Genomic DNA, 21,412 nt, shown 5'->3' with positions numbered 1-21,412 from the left:
AGCGGCAGAGCTGAGGCTGGAACTCAGGTCTTTCACTTACGGTTCTGCTGGCTGGAGATTCCTGTGGCTGAGATGACCACCGTTCTACACGTACCTTTTGGCCTCTGCTGTCTTTGGGGAGAAGTGTGGCCTCCGTGGGCAAGGGGATCTGTGGGTGTCTGGAGTCAACAGTTAGCATCTTGTCCTTTCTTCAGCTCCAGATTTAGCTGATCATCTCCATACTCTGCTACCATGTTTCTGCCCATAATAGACTCAGACTCCCCTGGCATGACTTCTTTGTTCTCTCCAGCTTTCCCAGAGAGCTTCCTCCCTCTGTGGTTGCCACTGTTGACCTTGTGGCCACCTCTGAAGATGGGGTTGCTGTCAGAATGTCCACCATTCTGCAGAAGGCTCTGAGGAATGCTCCCGCCCCTGTTCTTTCCTTTCTAATTCCTAGAACAAGGATTGATACCTGAATTGTTGAGGAAGCATCTTAATTGGTTCATTTCAGCAGAATCTAATAGAGGAAAAAACCCTCCTAATAACCATTGCCATATTAATCTTCCTAGAGAATAGTTAGGATTTGCAGCTCTCTTCTCTACTCAGAAAGTATCCATTCTGGCAATGTCCTTCAGAGATTCTTAATATAATTGAGAGCTGGTTGATACCACTGATGTGTCCGTCCATCCCATCTCCTTTCCAGAATTTGTGGGAGATGGTGTGGAGAGTCCAGGAAGAGAAGTTATTCTTTCTCTCCATCACCAAACCCAGATGCTTACTGAATTTTTTAAAAAATTGTGTATTTAACAGACTCACTTAAAAATGGAGGCACATTCCTTTGGCTTTTTAGAAATAGTTTTTTAAGTATAAAAATATAAGTTAAAAAAAGAGACCAACCAATAAACTTAACGGTTTTAAGTATAAACCAGCTGTGGTGGTACTTGAATGCTTCAACAGAATGCCTTTTTCTGAGTGTTAAAGTAAGTGAACACAACTGGTATTGATGGCAAAGTTCAAGGCATTGCATAACCAGAGATAATCATGAACCCAGACTTGCCAGCTCTGGGAGATGCAACTGATTTATGGTTTTTTTCCTCCCTGGATCACGTCCTGAGAACCCAAGGGCAGGTCTTAATGCAGAGGTGCAGCAGCCTCAGGGGAGCAGTGACTCAGTGTACTTATTCTGGGTGAACACTTCCTCTGGGTATCGAGAAGTCAAAATTTGGTTGTGGCAGAGGGTACATAAAACTTAGCGGTTTTCAGAGAGAATGTAATGTCGAAATGTTGCCCTCCTGTAGTGTAAAGGCACATGGAACCCCTCACTGGACCAGTTGCTGCAATTCTCACAAGTTGATAACTCAGGTAATAATTCAGAGAAGGGGCTTCAAATCTAGTGGTATGTTTGCAAAAATATAGAAATCCTGCACACTTCTGCTTGGCATGTTTCCTTGGCCCTGTGACTGGAGTACTTGGGCATTTTGACAAGTGTGCTATTTACTGGGCCTATTTTTATAGCTCTGAAGCATCCTTGTCCAAAAATATTTCCCTCTGGCTAAGCCTGCTTTCCACCAAAGCTAGAGGAGTCAGTTGGAGTTGAGGACGTAGCCGTCAAATACATTTTTTTTTTTCCCGTTGCAGACTTTTTGTCCTCAAGGTCTTGTAGTCACTATCGTATAAAACTAGAGTCCTCAATGGGTCTTCAGTGGGTTGATTCAGATTATTGGCACTCAGGTTAAAGTGCCAGGGAAAGTCCTCCTTATTTATTAAAAATATATCTATGGGAGATGAAAAAGGATCGGTTATTTTTGTGATCTACTCTTCCACTCGGAAAGTTGGGAATAATTCATTGATTAATTTGAGAAAAATGAGTGTGATTGGTTTCCTTGCATCCAAGACATGTGAAATTCTTTTCTAAGTAAGAACCTTCAGTAATGTAATTTTGAAAACCAGGTGTGAATCGTCAATATCAGTCTTATGAACAGTGCTGATAAGTGGATACAAACCACCCCCAAGCTTCTTAATGTTGCAGAGCAGCTCTGTAAAGCAGTAGGTCTCGCGCCTCAACAGGGACCATCGTGATGCTCGAGCTTTAGCAGAACTGCTCAGGCTAATTGTATCCCTGCCTGGGCCGACCCGCACAGCACAGCTGCTATCCACAGCCATGGTCCTGTCTTTTGACACACATATGTGCATGTTTCTGTTGGGTGGAATTGCTGGATTACAAAAGATGAATATATTCAACTTCGGCAGATAATGCTGAACAGTTTTCCAAAGTGGTTATATCAGGTTAGAGTTCTGCCATCAGGGCGTGAAGGTCCTCCTTGCTCTGTGGGATTATGTTGTTGTTCCTTTAGTCATTCTAGTGGGTTTCGTGGTATTTCATTGTATTTTTATTAGAATTTCCTGTTTACTAATGAGGTGAACCCCTTTTCATATGTTTATTGGCCATATATATTCTTATATAATGTCTTATTAGATTTCATTCCTATTTTACTATTGTGTTGTACATTTTCCCCTAATTGATTTGTAAGAAATGTTTATGAATTCTGATTATGAATTCTGATATGTATTTCAGATATCTTCAATTTCCTGCATTGACTTTAATTTTCTTTGTGGTTACCATCAGACTAACATATAGTAACTTGTATGTGTAACAGTCTGTATTCGATTTAATAACAACTTAAGTTTGATTCTATTCTGATGCTCAACATTAGTAACCCTCCTTGGTTTATGTGTTTGATGTCACGTTTCATACTTTTTTATCTTGTGCATCCCTTAGCTATTCTATTCCAGTAGAACTATTCAAAACCCTAAAGCATGATGCCATCAAGCTGTTGCATTCAATATGTCAGCAAATCTGGAAGACCTAGCAGTGGCCACAGGACTGGACCTTTTCTTATCCCAATTCCCAAGAAGGGTAGTACTGAAGAATGTGCTAACCATTGGACAATTGCACTCATCTCTCCTGCTAGTAAGGTCATGCTTAAAATCTTGCATGCTAGGCTTCAGCATTATGTGAACCAAGAACTTCCACATGTCCATGCTGGGTTTAGAAAACGAAGAACAACCAGAGGCCAAATTGCCAACATTTGCTAGATCATAGAGAAAGCTAGGGAATTCCAGAAAAACATCTACCTCTGTTTCATTGACTGTGTTAAAGCCTTTGACTGTGTGGATCATAATAAACTGTGGAAAGCTCTTAAAGATATGGGAATACCAGCCCATCTTATCTGTCTCCTGAGAAATCTGTATGCAGGTCAAGAAGCAACAGTTAGAACACTGTGTGAAACAACTGATTAGTTCAAGATTGAGAAAGGAGTACGACAGGGCTGTCTGCTGTCAACCTGTCTAACCTATATGCTGAGCACATCATGAGAAATGCTGAACTGGATGAGTTACAAGCTGGAATCAAGATAGGCAGGAGAAACATCAGCAACCTCAGATATGCAGATGATACCACTCTAATGGCTGAAAGTGAAGAGGAACTGAAGAGCCTCTTGATGAGAGTGGAGGAGAGTGAAAGAGCCAGCTTAAAACTAAATATTAAAAAAGCTAAGATCATGGCATCTGGCATCTATTTGCATTGCAAATGGAAGGGGAAAAGGTGGAAGTAGTGACAAATTTCCTCTTCTTGTGCTCTAAAATCACTGCAGATGGTGACTGCAGCCATGAAATCAGAAAATAACTGCTTCTTGGCTGGAAAGCTATGACAAACCTAGCCAGTGTGTTGAAAAGCAGACACATTACTCTGCCAACAAAGCTCCATATAGTCAAGGCTGAAGCGAAACAGCATGGTCTTCCCAGTGGTCACGTAGGGTTGTGAGAACTGGACCGTAAAGAAGGAAGAATACCAAAGAATTGATGCCTTTGAACTGTTGTGCTGGACAAAACTCCCAAGAGTCCCTTGGACAGCAAAGAGATCAAACCAGTCAACCTTAAGGGAAATCAACCTTGAATGCTTGTTGGAAGGACTGATGCTGAAGCTGAAGCTCCAGTATTTTGGTCATCTGATGTGAACAGCTGACTCATTGGAAAAGTCCCTGATGCTGGGAAAAATTGAGGGCAGAAGGAAAAGAGGGCATCAGACGATGAGATGACTGGATGGCATCACCAATGGGATGGACATGAACTTGAGCAAACTCTGGGAGATGGCGAGGGACGGGGAGGCCTGGCATGTTGCAGTCCATGGGGTCACACAGAGTTGGATACGATTAGGTGACTGAACAACAATAACAACCCCTTAACTAATTATAGTAATCATGGGGTTTTTTTTTTTTAACTGCTTTTTTGTCTTTTAACATTCATACCAGCTTTATAAATGAGTAATCTATTACCTTTGTTATATATGTTTACCTTCCTAGTGAGATTTATTCTTTCATATGTGTTCTTGTTACTAATTAGTGCCCTTTCTTTTCAGCTTAAAGTCCCATTAACGTTTCTTGTAATACAGATTTAGTAGTGATGAACTCCTTCACTCTGAGCTTTGCAGGGAGAATGTTCTTGGTTGGAAGTTTTTGTTTTTGTTTTCAGTTCTTTGTGTACATTGTGCCACTCCCTTCTGGCCTGCAATGTTTCTGCTGTTGGTCTTATTGGGGATTCCCTTGTGTGTAGCAAGTTGGTTTTTTCCTGCTGCTTTTAATGTTTTACAACATTAATCTTTGTCTTTAACTTTTGAGATTTTAATTCTAGTGCGTCTTGGTGTGGGTCTCATTTAGTCAGAATCCAGGAGGATTTTTGCTTTTCCTGGAGGGCCTTGCGTGCCATGTGTAGGAGCTTTTATTTTGTGATCACCAGGAGCCATTGAAAAGTTTAGTTAGTAATCTAGACAGAAGTACCTTTTACAGAATTATGTTTTGGATAGATATGTGATCTTAGATAAATAATATTTTTGCTTTAGTTGCTGCTGCTTTTCTCAGTAAAATGAAGGTATGTTGGATTAAAGGTTTTTGTGTGTTGTATGTGGTTAAAAAAAAAAACAAACCATAAAGTAAAACTTACTTTAAAAATGTACAGTTCACTAAACAGACATTTCTCCAAAGAAGACATACAGATGGCTAACAGACATGTGAAAAGATGCTCAACATCACTCATTATCAGAGAAATGCAAATCAAAACCACAATGAAGTACCATCTCACTCCGGGCAGAATGGCTGCTATCCAAAAGTCTACAAGCAATCAGTGCTGGAAAGGGTGTGGTGAAAAGGGAACCCTCTTACACTGTTGGTGGGAATGCAAACTAGTACAGCCACTATGGAGAACAGTGTGGAGATTCCTTAAAAAACTGGAAATCAAACTGCCATATGACCCAGCAATCCCACTGCTGGGCATACACACTGAGGAAACCAGAATTGAAGGAGACACGTGTACTCCAATGTTCATCGCAGCACTGTTTATAATAGCCAGGACATGGAAGCAACCTAGATGTCCATCAGCAGATGAATGGATAAGAAAGCTGTGGTACATATACACAATGGAGTATTACTCAGCCATTAAAAAGAATACATTTGAATCAGTTGTAATGAGGTGGGTGAAACTGGAGCCTATTGTACAGAGTGAAGTAAGCCAGAAAAAAAACACCACTACAGTATACTAACGCATATATATGGAATTTAGAAAGATGGTAACGACAACCCTGTATGCGAGACAGCAAAAGAGACACAGTTGTATAGAACAGTCTTTTGGACTCTGTGGGAGAAGGCAAGGGTGGGATGATCTGAGAGAATAGCACTGAAACATGTATATTATCACATGTGAAACAGATCGTCAGTCCAGGTTTGATGCATGAGACAGGGTGCACTGGGATGACCCAGAGGGATGGGATGGGGAGGGAGGTGGGAGAGGGGTTCAGGATGGGGAACACATGTACACCTGTGGCTGATTCACGTCAGTATATGACAAAACCACTACAATATTGTAAAGTAATTAGCCTACAATTAAAATAAATTAATTAAAAAAATAAAAACTACAAATAAATACTATACACACACATCAGCTTGGAAAAATTTGATAAAGTGTTGGTAAGGATATGGGGCAACAGGAAGTTCATGTTTCCTGTTGTTGGTGGGAATGTATCAATAGATTAGTGTAACTGTTTGGGAAATGCTTTGGCATTTATCTAATAAAACTGAAAATATGCACATAAAAAATGTACAGGTCAGTGGCATTTAAGTACATGCCCGTTAAATAATAATCGCCCATCTCTCCCCCAGCCCCTGGCAGCCGTCCTACTTTTGGTCTCTATGAATCCGACTGTTCTAGATTCTTCATATGAGAGAAATCACTCAGTATTTGTCCTTTTGTGACTGCTTTATTTCATCTAAAAACGTTAAAGGTTCATCTGTGTTGTAGCATGTGTCAGAATTTCTTTCCTTTTTGAGGAATAATATTGCATCGGGATATTTTTAGTGGAGTCATATTCCATTGCGTGTCTGTAGCATATTTTGTCTGCCCGTTCATCCATCAGTGGACTCTTAGGCTGCTCCCACCTTTCAGTTATTGGGGATGCTGCCATGAACATGGTCTGCAGCTATGTTAGAGTGTTGCTTCTAAGCCTGTGTTAGACTTCTTTTGGATATATATCCAGAAGTGGAATTCCTGGATAATATGGTAATTATTTTTAGTGTTTTGAGGAACTCTTATAGCATATTCCACAGGGACTGCATCAGCAGTGTGCAGGAGTTCCAGTTTCTCCATGTCTTTGCTAACACTTATTTTATGTTTTTTGTTTTTGTTTCTTTTTTTAAAAATATTAGCCATCATAGTAGGTCTGAATAGATCAGAGGTTTTTTTTTTTTTTTTTAATTTTAATTGGAGGTTAATTACTTTACGGATCAGAGGTTTTTAATACTACACTCTGATGACTTTAGGGTTAGGAGTTCAGTGTGGGTCCTTGGCGGTTCCCAAACCCCTCTCTCCTGACCTGTGCTTTATGTATTGCTCTTCTGTATACATTCTTAGGAGGAATAATTTCATGGCTAAAAAGCCTGAAAACGGTTGCACTGATTTTCCTGCTCTAGTAATTGATGATCTGGATTATCTGTAGCTAATAAAGCTGAACAGTAAATAATTTTCCCTCTCTCTGACCTTGCAGTAGTTGAGAAACTAAGGTGCCTCTCACCCTCTCCCTGCTGTGATAGAGAAGAAAGCTACACTGGAGGGAAGCCTGTGTTGTGTGTCTGCCGCCGTCCCTGCCCTGGCTCACACGTGTCCCTCACAGATGGACGGACACACACAGGGTCTGCGTGTCTCTTTGCCCACAGCCCCTTTGATAAATGGTACAGGACTCATTGACATGCTGGAGGAAATTAAGCATAAATCCAGTTTTGAAAGTACAGAGGCGGTCATATTACACGGCAGTTGCCCTCTAGTTCCCCTTTTGCCTGGCATCTCCACCACCAGTGCCAGAAAATGGTTGGTCTGCCCACCAAAATAAGAGAGATATTTTTGTGGTATTTTTTTTTTAATTTGGTAATTGACTAAAGAATCCAGTTATTTTTTTTTCTGTCTATCCTTTTATATGTGTGATTTTTCATAATTCTATTAATAACTTGATTATGTAAAATTTGTTATAAAGAGTTTCTAATAGCAAAACCAGTCATGATTTCTTGAGAACTTATTCCTAAGATAGTTCACAAACTGAAGCTTTTAAAAACTAGATCTATTATTCACCCATTCTTTTCATGAAGATTAAGTGTGCCTTTGTGCTAGACATTGAGGTGGGTGAGAGGTAGTATGTGGTTGCTGCTCTTGAATTGCTCACCATCCAGGAGAGGCACAAGTGTGAACAGCTAACGTCATGAAGGCACAGATGCCCCGCTTGCCATATCTGGGATGCCATCTGACACAGATGAAGGTTTTAGTGGGTTAAATACCTTACCTTAAGATACGGCCTTTACACACTTAAAATATGATGTTATAGATATATAGGATATATCTTCCTAGGTAAGGAAAAAGGGACATTCAAAAGTATGTGTTTAAAAAAAGGCGTATGTATGTAACTGCACTACATATATGTGTATGAAATTTGCGTTTACTGGAAATTTTGGTTGGACTGAAGTTCAGAGTATGACAGAACTACCCTATGTTGGGCTTTGTGGTAACAGCTACTTCGGATTCTGAAGAAGTGGACGATGTGGCAGGTCTTTTGAAAAGGTCTCTAGCTATTATTCAGTATTTTGAGTTCATCATCAAAAGCTGGTGTTAGTTAACTTTTCCATGTCTAATTTATCTTTCACATCTGGAATACCTCCTACATCGTCATTGGTTTATGACCTTTATTCTAAAATTCGTGAGATTTTTTACAACTTGAAATCGCTTACAACCATTTGTGTTTTATTTCTCTCTTATATTCATGTCCTGGGGTTTGGGCTGCTGTTAACATAACTGAGTGATCATTGGTAGCTGTGACTCTCACCAGCTCCACACTGTTTTTTTTCCTATGTTTAGGGTCCTGCAGGAAGGACCTGCTATGTCTGTAAGTCAGTAGAGCACAAAGGAGCGACTACCTGTGCTAGAGGTTGAGAGAGCATTCTCCGAGGGAGAGAGGGCTGGCATCAGGGAGGTGGAGGCGCTTCCTGAGGGAGGGAACCTCAGGGCCGGGTTGTGGAGCTGGGAAGCAGCCCAAGGAGCATTGTGATGGGGCTGGGGGAGGGCACAGGCTTGGATCACCCTGCTCTCGGAACCTGGTGTTGAGCAGTGAGTTACCGGACAAGACCACGTACACGTGATGAGTGGCAGGGGACACAAGGACCAGACCAGTGTCACCACTAAGGCAGTCAGGTCTAAGAGCAGCGGCCGCGTGGCACCGTTGACTGGTGTCAGGCAGCCTAGTAACAGCAGTAGAAGTCTAGCTGCTGCTGCTGCTGCTAAGTCGCTTCAGTCGTGTCTGACTCTGTGCGACCCCATAGACGTCTGGCAGCCCACCAGGTTCCCCCGTCCCTGGGATTCTCCAGGCGAGAACACTGGAGTGGGTTGCCATTTCCTTCTCCAGTGCATGAAAGTGAAAAGTGAAAGTGAAGTCGCTCAGTCGTGTCCGACTCTCAGCGACCCCATGGACTGAAGCCTACCAGGCTCCACCAGGATTTTCCAGGCAAGAGTACTGGAGTGGGGTGCCATTGCCTTCTCCGAAAAGTCTAGCTCTAAGATTTAAAACAAGAAAAAACACATTCATTTGGGGAGGGTAGCTTTTGAAATGGGCCTTAAATGATGGATAGAACTTCTTTGGATGTAATTAGGGCCGAGGTTAAGAAAAAAGTGTTGTCCAGCAACTCTTGTGACCCTCAGGATAGTGGTAACATTAATGGAGGTCAAGAGAACTGGTTTTAGGGTCACAAGGTATTGACTGCAGGCTTCCCAGGTGGCTCAGTGGTAACGAACCCACCTGCCAATGTAGGAGACCCAAGAGACACAGGTTCAATCCCTGGGTCGGGAAGATCACCTGGAGGAGGGCCTGGTAACCCACTTCAGTATGCTTGCCTGGAGAATCCCATGGACAGTGGAGCCTGGCGGGCTGCAGTCCATGGGGTAACAGAGTTGGACACAACTGAAGCGACCTAGCATGCACGCACATGGCGTAGACTAGCTTAGGACAGAATGTGCTGGTGTCACACCTAGCTGGAATTATGAGAATGATTAAGGTTCCAGCGAGAAAAGATGCAAAGACAGAGAAGAATACTGAAGGCAGAACCTTGAAAGATACCTTTGAGAAGATTGAGAGAATTAATATGGCTAAAAGGAACAGATAGAGATAAGAAATGGGAGAATTTCAAAAAGGAAGGCTTAGCTGGCAGCGAGTAGGGCTGTGGGAAAGTAGATGAGGCCCAAGAACAGGCGCTGGCTTTAGCGCCTGGAAGGCCTTTGATTCTTTCTTGCTTTCAGCAGTTCTGGTGCTCGCGTACAGCTGTGTCCCCCGGCGGTTGAAGGACTTTTGTAGTGAAGCAAACGTCAGCTTCAGGTGGCTAAGGAAGTTTGTGGGTGTTCCCCCTGCTTTTTAAACGAAGAGGGTTCCTAACTTGTTTGTAAAAATGCAAGGACACAGGAAAGAAAACCTGAAAATGAAAACCAGAAAGGGGGCAAGTCGTGAGAAGATGTAATTTTAAAGGCAAAGTAAAATATTTTCCTTTAGAGGCAGTACTTGGATCTATTATTAAGCCTTGGACCCTTACAGAAGGAAGAAGGGGCCTGCCTAGAATAAAATCATGAAGCTGTTGTGATATACTGGGCACTGTTCTGGGTGCCTAGCATATCACATGTTCTTTAACTCTTAATCCTCTCAGCAATTCTACTGTGTTAACTCTTTTAATCCTCTCAACATGTATTAACTCTTTTGATCCTCTCAACAACTCTTCTGCTCCAATTTACATGAGGAGACAGCCTTTGAGAGTTAAGGAATTCTTCTGTCTCATAGTTGGTAGACAGGCTCCAGAGTCTGGCTCTAGCCCAGTTCAGAGCTGTTTCAGACTGTTCCCCTCGGACCCAGCCATGCCTTGCAGGATCAACAGCCAGCGTGTGAGCTCGGGATACAGGCAGGCCTAGCTCCAAAGCCCCTCACGTCCAGACTTTGTTCACTTACTGTTACAGTGTCTCCCCCAAAGGCTATTATGAAGACCAAAGAGGATGATTTATGAGGAGTGGAAGCTCTCTGAGAGCAGGGGATTTGTTTTGTTCATCACCTTGTCCCGGGGCCAGGAACAGGCCCTGCATGGTTGTTGAGTTGAGAGGAGGGAGCAGTAGTGACGGGAATGAATGCAGAGCTGTGCCCAGCATGCTGCGGTAAGGGTGGTTCCTCTCTACCCCAGGGGAGCTCAGGTGTTGGGGTGGTGGGGCAAGAGTGCTCACCTCAGAGAAGCCAAAGCTTTTGTGTGGCCCTCGGTCATTTGGTGCAAAGCATTTTGAAATAATCTGCATTTTTTTCACCCAAACTACTTGAAAGCTTCCCCACTGTCCAGATTGTATATCCCAGTACAATTACTTGGCTTCCAAGAAAAACACAGCACTTCTTGTTATGTTTTTTCTGGCTTTAGCCTTCAAACCAGCATGTAGCTGAAGCTATGAGTGAAGATCTAACTACTGGCATGCTTAAGGTTGCATCTGCTTATTGAGCCAGCCTGGGAGGCAGTCATGTACCTTTCAGGTCTGACATGGATTACATGGGGACAAGGGATAGGCTGCCTGCATCCTCACTCTATCTTGACGATAGCCTATAACAGTAGGGAGGAATACCAGCCCCACTTGGAGTAGATGAATAAAATCAGAACATTGGACTCATCCCAGGAAATGTTGTCAGGTACCTGATACATACCAGGCAGTGGGCTACCTGTGGTTTGTTTGTTCATTTACTTATTCAGCAAATATACATTGAGTGCCTGCTGAAAGGTTGTTGTTGAGCCATGAAAGACCTGGGATTCTTGGCCTCTGGAGGAGAATAATTCTATCCAGGGCCAGTGACGAGGCTTGATTGCTCAGAGCTTTTGTGTAATAAAGTTTTATTAAAGTATAAAAGAGATATAGAAAGCTTCTGACATAGACATCAGAAGTGGGCCGAAAGAGTGCCCCCCTGCTAGTCTTTAGCCGGATGTTATATAGCTACTAGCAGTCTGCTAATTGGAGAAAGGAAACGTCTCAAAACTCAGAGACTGTCACCAAGCCCTTCACCCACAACATGCATTTTGGCATAACATTGGCAGAAGGTGAGTTGTCCAGGGCCATTAGGCAATGGTAAATACATAGTTCATTAACATAGCTTAAGACAAATATTTCCATAGAAAAAATGCATTGGTTAGCTCAAGGTTTGAGAAGTTAAGTGCAGGTGGAACCATGTGTTGTCATGGCAACACAGAAGAAACCTCTTTTAAAATTTGTGTAGAGAAGGGGAAAAAAATCTAACACTTGTTTGTTTCCTCCTACTGCTTAAGAGAGAAAAAAATGTCTGACACTTGCAGCCTATTTCCTCTGTTTGGAGACCCCTGGTCTTCCTGCCTATTACCCTCTCACCACCATGGACCAGGCACTGGGTTTGTGAAGATGAATAGACAGGAAGTTACCCTCAAGATGTTGCCAACCTTGTGTCTCTTGGGTATGTCTGCAAACAAATGATTCTAAGGGAAGTTCTTTAGGTTGGATTGGGTTGCTGTCTACAAGTGGGTAGAATGAAAATACTGCTTTCATTGAAATTGCTTGAAGTTGTGCTGAAATGGTAGTTTATTGCTATGCAACCAAGAACTTCATCATAAAATGGATAATATTTCGAGAATTGTATCTTTTTCACCTATATTTTCTCCATTCAGTCTTAATTGTATCCCCTTTGTGTGGTGGGGGGGGTGGTGGTGGTGTAGTTTGTTTGGCCATGCCATGCAGCTTGTGAGATCTTAGTTCCCTGACCAGGCTTTGAACAAAGGCCATGGCCGTGAAATCTGCCCAGAGTCCTAACTGCTGGACTTCCAGGAAATTCCCCAATAGCCATGTCTACTTTGGGTTTAAACTAGAATATCTTTTTCTGCCTGTGGAATAGCAATACTATAAGATTTCCTTTGTATTTTACTGAAGCTTTATGAGTAAACCAAGATAAGGAAAGCTGAAGTAGAAAGTGTTTAAAGGGATAACAATTTAGAGTATACAATTACTGCTTTCTCAATTCAGTTCAGTTCAGTCGCTCAGTCGTGTCAGACTCTTTGCGACCCCGTGAATCGCAGCACGCCAGCCCTCCCTGTCCATCACCACTTCCTGGAGTTCATTCAAACTCACGTCCATCGAGTTGGTGATGCCATCCAGCCATCTCATCCTCTGTCGTTCCCTTTTCCTCCTGCCCCCAATCCCTCCCAGCATCAGAGTCTTTTCCAGTGAGTCAGCTCTTCGCATGAGGTGGCCAAAGTACTGGAGTTTCAGCTTTAGCATCAGTCCTTCCAAAGAATACCCAGGGCTGATCTCCTTCAGAATGGACTGGTTGGATCTCCTTGCAGTCCAAGGGACTCTCAAGAGTCTTCTCCAACACCACAGTTCAAAAGCATCAATTCTTTGGTGCTCAGGTTTCTTCACAGTCCAACTCTCACATCCATACATGACCACAGGAAAAACCATAGCCTTGACTAGACGAACCTTTGTTGGCAAAGTAATGTCTCTGCTTTTGAATATGCTATCTAGGTTGGTCATAACTTTTCTTCCAAGGAGTAAGTGTCTTAATTTCATGGCTGCAGTCACCATCTGCAGTGATTTTGGAGCCCAAAAAGATAAAGTCTGACACTGTTTCCACTGTTTCCTCATCTATTTCCCATGAAGTGATGGGACCAGATGCCATGATCTTCGTTTTCTGAATGTTGAGTTTTAAGCCAACTTTTTCACTCTCCTCTTTCACTTTCATCAAGAGGCTTTTTAGTTCTTCACTTTCTGCCATAAGGGTGGTGTCATCTGCATATCTGAGGTTATTGATATTTCTCCCGGCAATCTTGATTCCCGCTTGTGCTTCTTCCAGCCCAGCATTTCTCATGACGTACTCTGCATATAAGTTAAATAAGCAGGGTGACAATATACAGCCTTGACGCACTCCTTTTCCTATTTGGAACCAGTCTGTTGTTCCATGTCCAGTTGTAACTGTTGCTTCCTGACCTGCATACAGGTTTCTCAAGAGGCAGGTCAGGTAGTCTGGTATTCCCATCTCTTTCAGGATTTTCCAGAAATACTAGTCTAGGCATTTTGAAGATCCCGAAATTGTAGAAAATGTTCGAGGCAATTGAGTTAGGGAAAACAGTTAAGGTAAGTTCCTACAAGAGCAGCCTCTTTAAAGACCGATGAGGCGCTGTGCGGCTGAGGGACGTTTTGCAGAGTGAGATGTGATCAGTGGCGCACTGTGAAGGTCTGTCTGCTACCTTTCTGGGACTTGGCCCCTGATATGGGAAAGTAAGCAGACGTTTTGTACACACAGTAACTTTGACATGGATCATTTGACATGTGCACTTTGTTCTTCCAGAACATTGCCTGGAGGGCTTTGATTTAATAGCTGAGTTTGGCTGGTGTCTGCATACTGTATCATCTCCAATGTGGCCATGCAGACGCTGGATGAAGAAAAGCAAGGACTGAATTGCCCAGTGTCTCCTTATGGGCGGGAGTGGGGGTGGGGGAGCTGGGGGTGTTTATCAGAGGACTTTGGATAAGTCCTCATTTAGGCTGAAAATACTTCTTGGCCACGGATTTTCCCAGTTGAATTTTAGTGTTCTTGTAAGTCTGTCTTGCTTCACTTGGATTTTTGAGGGTTGCTTCATCTCTTGGATTGGTTGTGTTTGCAGTTTTTTTAAAAAGTAGTCTTAAGGGGATGCATCATAGCTTATCTGCAGCATAACCAAAGATGCCCTGTGGCTGTCACAGTCTCACACGGTTACAGTAACTCTGCAAGTGGCTTTCTAGGGAGATGGTGGATCCCCCTCCCTCGCTGGCTCCGCTCCACCTCTTTAAGGCTAATGCCTTATTCCTTGGCAGAATGGCATCGTCCAGGTGTACTCCTTCTGGGTACAGAAGGTGTACTCAGCCTTCTGAGACCTGATTCCTGACAGAGTTCTTCATGATGCGGCTTTTATTTTCATTGACATCTGACATACGGAGCTTTGTATTGTTGAGTGTTTTTTTTTTTCCTCCCGTGTTTTCTCAGTGGGATTTTAAAGTTTCAAAACAAAAGGACACTGCTTTAACTTTCTCTTTTTATTTCTTTGGCCACTCGCTGCAGCTTCTGAGATCTTAGTTCCCGAACCTGGGATTGAACATGTGCCTCCTGCAGTGGAAGCACAGAGTCCTAGCCGCTGAATCACCAGCGAAGTACCTCTGCTGTCTTTCTTTGTCTCTGTTGCCTTCAGCTTTTTCACATGTTCCAAAAGTGCTTGAATTTTCCTCCCCAAGCCCCTGAGGGGAAAAAAAGGCTGAGTGATGCTGGAAGTGGAAGTGAGGGAAAGCGTATTGGGACTGGGCAGGGAGGAATCTGAGGAATCCTGTTTGGCCTATTCAAAGGATGAGCTAGGTCAGAGGTTAAGAGGAAGGTGAAAATCACTTCTGTTTTTCCAGAGGGTCCGCCACACAGGAGCTGAGACAAAAATGGAAGGTCCCCGAGCCAGCACCTCGGCTTGCCCCCCTTGTGGACAGAGTACCCCACCGGTGGTTATCATACCTCCCTTCAGCTCACTAGAGATGCAGAGCCGAGAATTTTTACTGGGGCTGGTCTCACAGGCACTGTCTGCCTGGCCAGTGTCAAAATTTCAGACTCTGGGAAGGAAAGCAGGTGTGAGTGTGTGCCTAAACTGTGCAAACAGTTTAGGCACATGGAGCATGAACCCTCTCCACATGTCCCTTTCCAGACACCAGTTGTGTGACTGTGGGCTCATCTCTTGATCTTCTTGTAAGGTTGTTTTGAGAATTGTCATCCATGTTAAGGATTTAAAGCAGTGCCTGAGAAGAAGTGTGTGTTTAATTTCTGTTGGCTTATTATTATGTTTATGTGGTATTTTGAGTAGAATAGTGCTAGAGTTCATGTAGAATATGAAACTCACTGGGTTTTATTTGTTTGTTTTGGCTGCGCTGAGTGGCTTGCAGGCTCTTAGTTTCCCAGCTAGGAACTGAACCCAGGCCCTAGCCGTGAGAGTGCCAAGTCCTGACCACTGGACTGCAGAGAATTCCTATCTACTAACTTTTTTTTAATTTTATGTTTTCTTGCTTTTTGTTTTTGTTTTTGTTTTGTTCTAGGTTGCTGCAGCAACTGGCCACACAGTAGTGTTGGTGGACCAAACAGAGGACATCCTGGAAAAATCTAGAAAGGGAATTGAGGAAAGTCTTCGGAAAGTGGCCAAGAAGAAGTTTGCAGAAAACCCCAAGGTGATTTCTTGTCATCATCATCTTCAAGACCAGTTCTCTGACCACTTCACATTTGTGAGGGGGTTCTGGCCTTTGTTTGCTTTTTAAATGTTTGAATTGAAACTTGAGGCCAATAAAACAGGCCTAACTTTAGGCCAGTATAATAACATAATCACTAAATATTCCACGGGGACTGATAACAGAACAGGAGACGTAAATAGCCATATTGTTGGTTCTTTTCACCTTTTGCTATTGTGAATAGTGCCGTAGTGACCATGAGTCTGTTCAGGTTCCTCTTTTCAGTTCTTTCACGTATATACCTAGCAGTTCAATCACTGGGTCATACAGCAATCCTAGGTTTAGCCTTTTGGGAAACCACCAAACTGTCTTCCTCAATGGCTGGACCATTTTACATTCCTACAAGTAATTTACAAGGAGGTTCCAATTTCTCCACATCATGGCCTACAATTATTATTGTTATTTTTGTAACAGCCATCATAGGAGCTATGAAGTGGTATCTCATTGTGATTTGGGTTTGCATCTTCTTAAAATCTAGTCATCTTTTAAAAATCAGAGGAGCAGGGGAGGAGATCATTTTATGTTCTCCCTAAAGAAATCTGAGCAGTATGTATCACGGCAGGTTAAGCTCTCCTTCATATGTCCTCACTGGTCGCGATAGAGAGGAGCATGTTATGACGAGGGTCTGGTCAGGCGGGATTTGAAGAGGGCCGAGGGGAAGCAAGGACAGAGTGAGTGGATCCAGATAACCTGCACTTTTACTGTGCACACTTCTGCCAATTATCCCTCTTTGGGCCGAGGCTCTGGGCCCCACCCTGGAGGTAAAAAGGTGGCATCTGTTCTCAAGACGCTTCGCTCCTGACTGTCACTCCTCAGGAGTCTGGTCTCCTGGTGTTTCCCACCTCTGCCAGGGACATGCTTGAAGGGTCAGCTTCCACTTACTGACTTGACATGAACTGTATTCATCTAGCTCTCCTCTGATAAGGACAGTTACCACTGGCTACAGGTGGCTGTTGAGCACGATAACTGTGGCTAGTCCAAACCAAGGTGCATTGTAAGATAGACATCAGATTTCAAAGACTGAGTAGAAAAAGAACACAAGACATCTCTATATTGATTACATGTTGAAACGATAGTAGCTTAGATATCTTAGGGTTAAATAAAATTGATTTTACCTGTTTTCACATGTTAAAATGCAGCTGATAGAAATTTAAAATCAGCTACCATCTTGCATTACATTTCTATTGATCAGCTCTGATAGTTTTTTTTTTAACTTTGTATCTTATATTGTAATATAGCCGATTAACAATGTTGTGATAGTTTGTGGTGGGCAGCAAAGGGAGTCAGCCACACATATACATGTATCTACTTTCCCCTAAACTCCCCTCCCACCTAGGCTGCCACATACCATTGGAACAGCTCCGAGAATTATTTATTCCTTGATGATTTTGGATGCCTTTGCTGGACCGTTTTGAATCCTCATGGGCAAATTATATCCTGAGGTAAAATAGCAGCTAATAAGGGGACCACCTGTCTCTGCCCTGATTGAGATCTGTTTGTGGAAACCTGGAGGTACAAATGAGGAAAAGACAGGATTGTACGCTCTTCTAGGGCAGAGGCTGTATCTGGCGTGTGCTCTTGAACTACCAGTTGCCGGCACATGATGGGTGACTATTAGTTGATAAACAACTGCTGAGTCTGGCAGCTCTTCCCTGCCTCCTGCTAGAGGGGAATAGTCAGCACCACCTCTCAGACTCGTGGATGGGGCTGAGAGCCACTTTTACCCTTTTCTGGAAGACAGATCACAGGCTTCAAGCCTGTACTGTCATGGAACAGTACATGGCTGTCTGTTGACACAGAGCAGATAGAACAGGCCAACACCGACGCTGTGAACAAACAGCTTAGTAACCTGAGCAGAGCTGGCTAAGAGCTTGAAAGGTTATGACTGACACACAACAGTGTGCTGACCAGCACTTGGGATTGTTCACAGGCTGATTCTTGCCCTAGGGTGCAGAAGCACATTGAGATGCCATCTACCCTAAGAAGAGACGTAGAGAATTTATTTCTCGGGATTCCAGGGCGCATTCAGGTTGTCTGGGGTGTCCTGCCCTGCCCTCGCCCTCCCGCTTTCCCCCTCTGCAGGCATCGACCATTTTCCAGCGAGCCCAGTGACCATTCTCTTCTCCTTCCCCCACGGCATTAGGGTGCTGATGAGTTTGTGGCGAAGACCCTGAGCAGCATATCGACCAGCACGGATGCAGCATCCGTGGTCCACAGCACAGACTTGGTGGTGGAGGCCATCGTAGAGAATCTGCAGGTGAAGAACGAGCTGTTCAAGAGGCTGGACAAGTTTGCCGCCGAGTACGTGATGTCTGGGAGACCTCGTTGGTGCTGGGGGCTCCCTTCCTGGCGCTTGGGCTTTCCTCCTGGGAAGGAGTCTCCTGACACTAAGACTTCTTTTTATTACTCTACAGCTGTTTCCAGAAGAGCCAACACTGCTTCCTTTGTTCTCTGTCCTCCACCCCCAGTTTGTTTCCTGAGGTGTGGGCTGCCCTGAATCTGATCCTTGTCCCCAGAGGAGGGTAGTTTTTTCCCACGTGAATTGGAGGGTCCATCCAGGGACAGGTCTTGGTCTCTTGCAGCGTCTGCGTCATGGCCCCTCCCAGGCCAGAGGGTAGAGGCACTCGGTCATGTCCCTAGATGTCTGCTGAGCAACCTCAGAGCAATTTGGTGTGTCCCCTCTTTTGGATGAAACCAACAGAATAATGTAATTGAAGGGAATGCCTTCTGTTTCCATGGTTTTCCAGGGTCCTCCTGCTTTGAGCCTTCTGTGGGTTAAGTCAAAACAGTAGGGGTCCTTTAAGGAGCACGGAGTTGTTACCCAGCTTCCTGGCGAAGGGTGGGTGAGGAGAGCTAGCCTCGTGCAGGTCAGACGCAGGGCCCCTGCTCAGGACTGTGGGGCATCAGCGAGCCATGCACATGTACAGCTCTAGTTCTGCCGTGGCTCCTGGTGATGTTGGCCCCTGACATGCTCATTCATGTTCATCTTATGTTTGCTTGGCCATGCGCCACCCGTCTTGATTGGGACTCAAGTCAGATTAAGATTATATGACAACAGTAATTCTTAGGCAGCCACCAGCAAGCAGTGGCTTAAGAGAGACACTTGCATGCTGGCCTGCTGGCCTGACGGCCCTTAGGGCGGTGTGGCCTGGTGACCCTGACAAAGAGGAGAGGCCTGTCTTTCTGTCTCCCATGTGTCACTCAGCTGATTAGCATGCTCACGTACTTTACAGGCTTCCCTGGTGGCTCAGAGGGTAAAGCGTCCACCTGCAATGTAGGAGACCTGGGTTCAATCCCTGGGTTGGGAAGATCCCCTGGAGAAGGAAATGGCAACCGACTCCAGTACCCTTGCCTGGGAAATTCCACGGACGGATGAGCCTGGTAGGACTACAGTCCATGGGGTCACAAACAGTCACACACGACTGAGCAACTTCACTTCTCTTAGGGGTTGTAGCACCATGTGACAGAAACCAGACTGTCTTGGTTAGGAGTGTTGGCTAAAAAGGTTTTTTTCTTTAAGGAGAAGCCCCTTTGCCTGGCCTTTAAATCAGCCAACTTGGAAGTTGTTGAGAAAGGTCACTGTTCTTGTGCCTTAAAAGTGAAGTGCTATTTATGTAGGAGAGTGTTATGCCCCTGTTTTCCTCTAAGAGTTTTATTGTATCTGGCCTTACATTTAGGTCTTTACTCCATTTTTAGTTTATTTTTGCATACAGCGTTCTAATTTTATTCTTTTACATGTAGCTATCCAGTTTTCCCAGCACCACTTACTGAAGACACTGTCTTTTCTCCACTGTATATTTTTGCCTCCTCTGTCATAGATTAAGTGACCATAGGTGCGTAGGTTTATCTCTGGGCTTTCTGTTGTATTCTGTTGATCTATAAATCACAGCAAGATCTTTTTCGATCCACCTCCTACAGTAATGAAAATACAAACAAAAATAAACGGGACCTAATTAAATGTAAAACGTTTTGCATTGCAAAGGAAAGCATAAACAAAATGAAAAGACAACCCTCAGAATGAGGAAAAAGTACTTCCATAAGATGTTATCGTGTCTGACCCTTTGTGACCCCAGGGACTGCAGCCCACCAGGCTCCTGCTATGTCCAGGAGATTTTCCAGGCAAGGATACTGGAGTGGGTTGCCATTTCCTTCTCCAGGGGATTTTTCCCGATCCTGGTATCAAACTCAGATCTGCATTGCAGGCAGATTCTTTACCGTCTGAGCCATCAGGGAAGCCCAATAAAATGTTGGCCATCCAAAGTATACAGACAACTCATGAAGTAAGTAAGTAAGTGTTAGTCGCTCAGTCATGCCCGACTCTTTGTGACCCCATGGACTGCAGCCCACCAGGCTCCTGCTCTGTCCATGAGATTTTCCAGGCAAGGATACTGGAGTGGGTTGCCATTTCCTTCTCCAGGGGATCTTCCCGACCCAGGGATCGAACCCGGGTCTCCTATACTGCAGGCAGATTCTTTACCGACTGAGCTACAAGGGAAGACAACTCATGAAGCCCAATATCAAAAAACCATTCAACCCAATCAGAAAATAGGCAAAAGATCTAAATAGACATTTCTCAGAAGAAGATACAGATGGCCAAAAGGCACATGAAAAGCTGCTCAGCATCACTAATTATTAGAGAAATGCAAATTAAAACTACAGTGAGGTATCACCAGTCAGAATGGCCATCGTCAAAAAATCTGCACAGTCAGTGCTGGAGAGAATGTGGAGAAGAGGGAACCCTCTTCACTGTTCTAGGAAGGTAAACAGGTACAGCCACTGTGGAGAACAGTACGCATGCTCGGTCCCTTCAGTCATGTCTGACTCTGCGACCCCATGACTGTAGCCCACCAAGCTCCTCTGTCCATGGCATTCTCCCAGCAAGCATGCTGGAGTGTGTTGCCATTTCCTCCTCCAGGGGATCATCCCAACTCAGGAATTGAACCCCCATCTCCTGTTTCTCCTGCATTGGTAGGAGGATTCTAGAACAGTTTGGAGGTTCCTTAAATAACTAAAAATAGAGCTACCATATGATCCAGCAATTCCATTCCTGGGCATATATCCGGAGAAAACCATAATTCAAAAGATACATGCACCTCAGTGTTCATTGCAGCACTGTTTACAATGGCCAAGACATGGAAGCAACCTAAACACCCATTGACAGAGGAAAGATAAGGAAGATGTGGTACATAGATACAGTGAATCCTACTCATGAAATGGGTCAGTGTTTTTCTATCAGTGTTTTTAAATCGAAGCATACCAGCTCAGTGGTAAAGAATCTGCCTGCATTGCAGAAGACCCGGGTTTGATTCCTGGGTTGGGAAGATCCCCTGGAAGAGGGCATGGCAACACACTCTAGTATTCTTGCCAAGAGAATCCCTGTGGACAGAGGAGCCTGGCGGGCCGCAGTCCGTAGGGTCGCACAGTCGGATTTGACTGAAGCAACTAAGCAGCAGCAGCACAGTTAATTTACAGTGTTTGATTTCTGCTGTGCAGCTCAGTAACTCAGTTATACATGTGTTCTCTTCCATTA

At 44.0% G+C, this 21,412-nt stretch overlaps 1 protein-coding gene across 2 annotated transcripts in view; it reads left to right on the top strand.

The window, feature by feature from the left end:
• The window catches only part of HADH (hydroxyacyl-CoA dehydrogenase), a 43,295-nt gene that overhangs the window by 5,435 nt on the left and 16,448 nt on the right, over positions 1–21,412 (top strand). For both annotated transcript variants that reach the window (XM_006061874.3, XM_025290323.2), the window contains exons 2-3: positions 15,697–15,825; positions 18,026–18,183. In XM_006061874.3, the coding sequence (XP_006061936.1) occupies positions 15,697–15,825; positions 18,026–18,183 (287 nt within the window). The remainder of the gene's footprint in view (positions 1–15,696; positions 15,826–18,025; positions 18,184–21,412) is intronic.

Source organism: Bubalus bubalis, chromosome 7, assembly GCF_019923935.1.
Source record: "Bubalus bubalis isolate 160015118507 breed Murrah chromosome 7, NDDB_SH_1, whole genome shotgun sequence".
In the NCBI taxonomy this organism is placed as follows: Eukaryota; Metazoa; Chordata; class Mammalia; order Artiodactyla; family Bovidae; genus Bubalus; species Bubalus bubalis.
This window is presented reverse-complemented; position numbering and strand designations above follow the sequence as displayed.